The sequence below is a fragment of the Octopus bimaculoides genome, chromosome 8 (assembly GCF_001194135.2).
Source record: "Octopus bimaculoides isolate UCB-OBI-ISO-001 chromosome 8, ASM119413v2, whole genome shotgun sequence".
Lineage (NCBI taxonomy): Eukaryota > Metazoa > Mollusca > Cephalopoda > Octopoda > Octopodidae > Octopus > Octopus bimaculoides.
In genome coordinates, this window is record NC_068988.1 from 50,828,268 (window position 1) to 50,828,717 (window position 450).

At 31.6% G+C, this 450-nt stretch overlaps 1 protein-coding gene across 1 annotated transcript in view; it reads right to left on the reverse strand.

The window, feature by feature from the left end:
• LOC106881890 (DBH-like monooxygenase protein 1 homolog) overlaps window positions 1-450 on the reverse strand; it is a 123,940-nt gene that overhangs the window by 9,862 nt on the left and 113,628 nt on the right. Inside the window, exon 10 of the mRNA XM_014932415.2 lies at window positions 111-232. Within this exon, the coding sequence (XP_014787901.1) occupies window positions 111-232 (122 nt within the window). The remainder of the gene's footprint in view (window positions 1-110; window positions 233-450) is intronic.

Here is a 450-nt window from a genome sequence, read left to right on the forward strand (position 1 = left end):
AACGAGTGAAATACATAAACAAGAAAAAAATGGAAAACACACACAGAGTCACACACACACACACACACACACACACACACACATATATACGGATATAGCAATGTACGTACTTGCCGGTTTCTTCGATCTTCCATTGATTAGATTCACTCGCACTTAAACAATTTGTGAGGTTAATTTTGGGGTAGTATAAAATATACGCCAAGCACATCTCTTCTTTTGTAGATTGGCCGCCCTAGTATTGGAATAATAATAATAATGATAATAATAATAATAATAATAATAATAATAATAATAATGATAATACAGTAAACATAAGAGCACCACAGCAAACCACAGCACATACCCAAGGCGCACAGAGCTGCGCTCGGTAGTGAAGTGAAAGCACGTTATAAAAATAAAACTACTGAATAATAATAATAATAATAATAATAATAATAATAATAATAATAA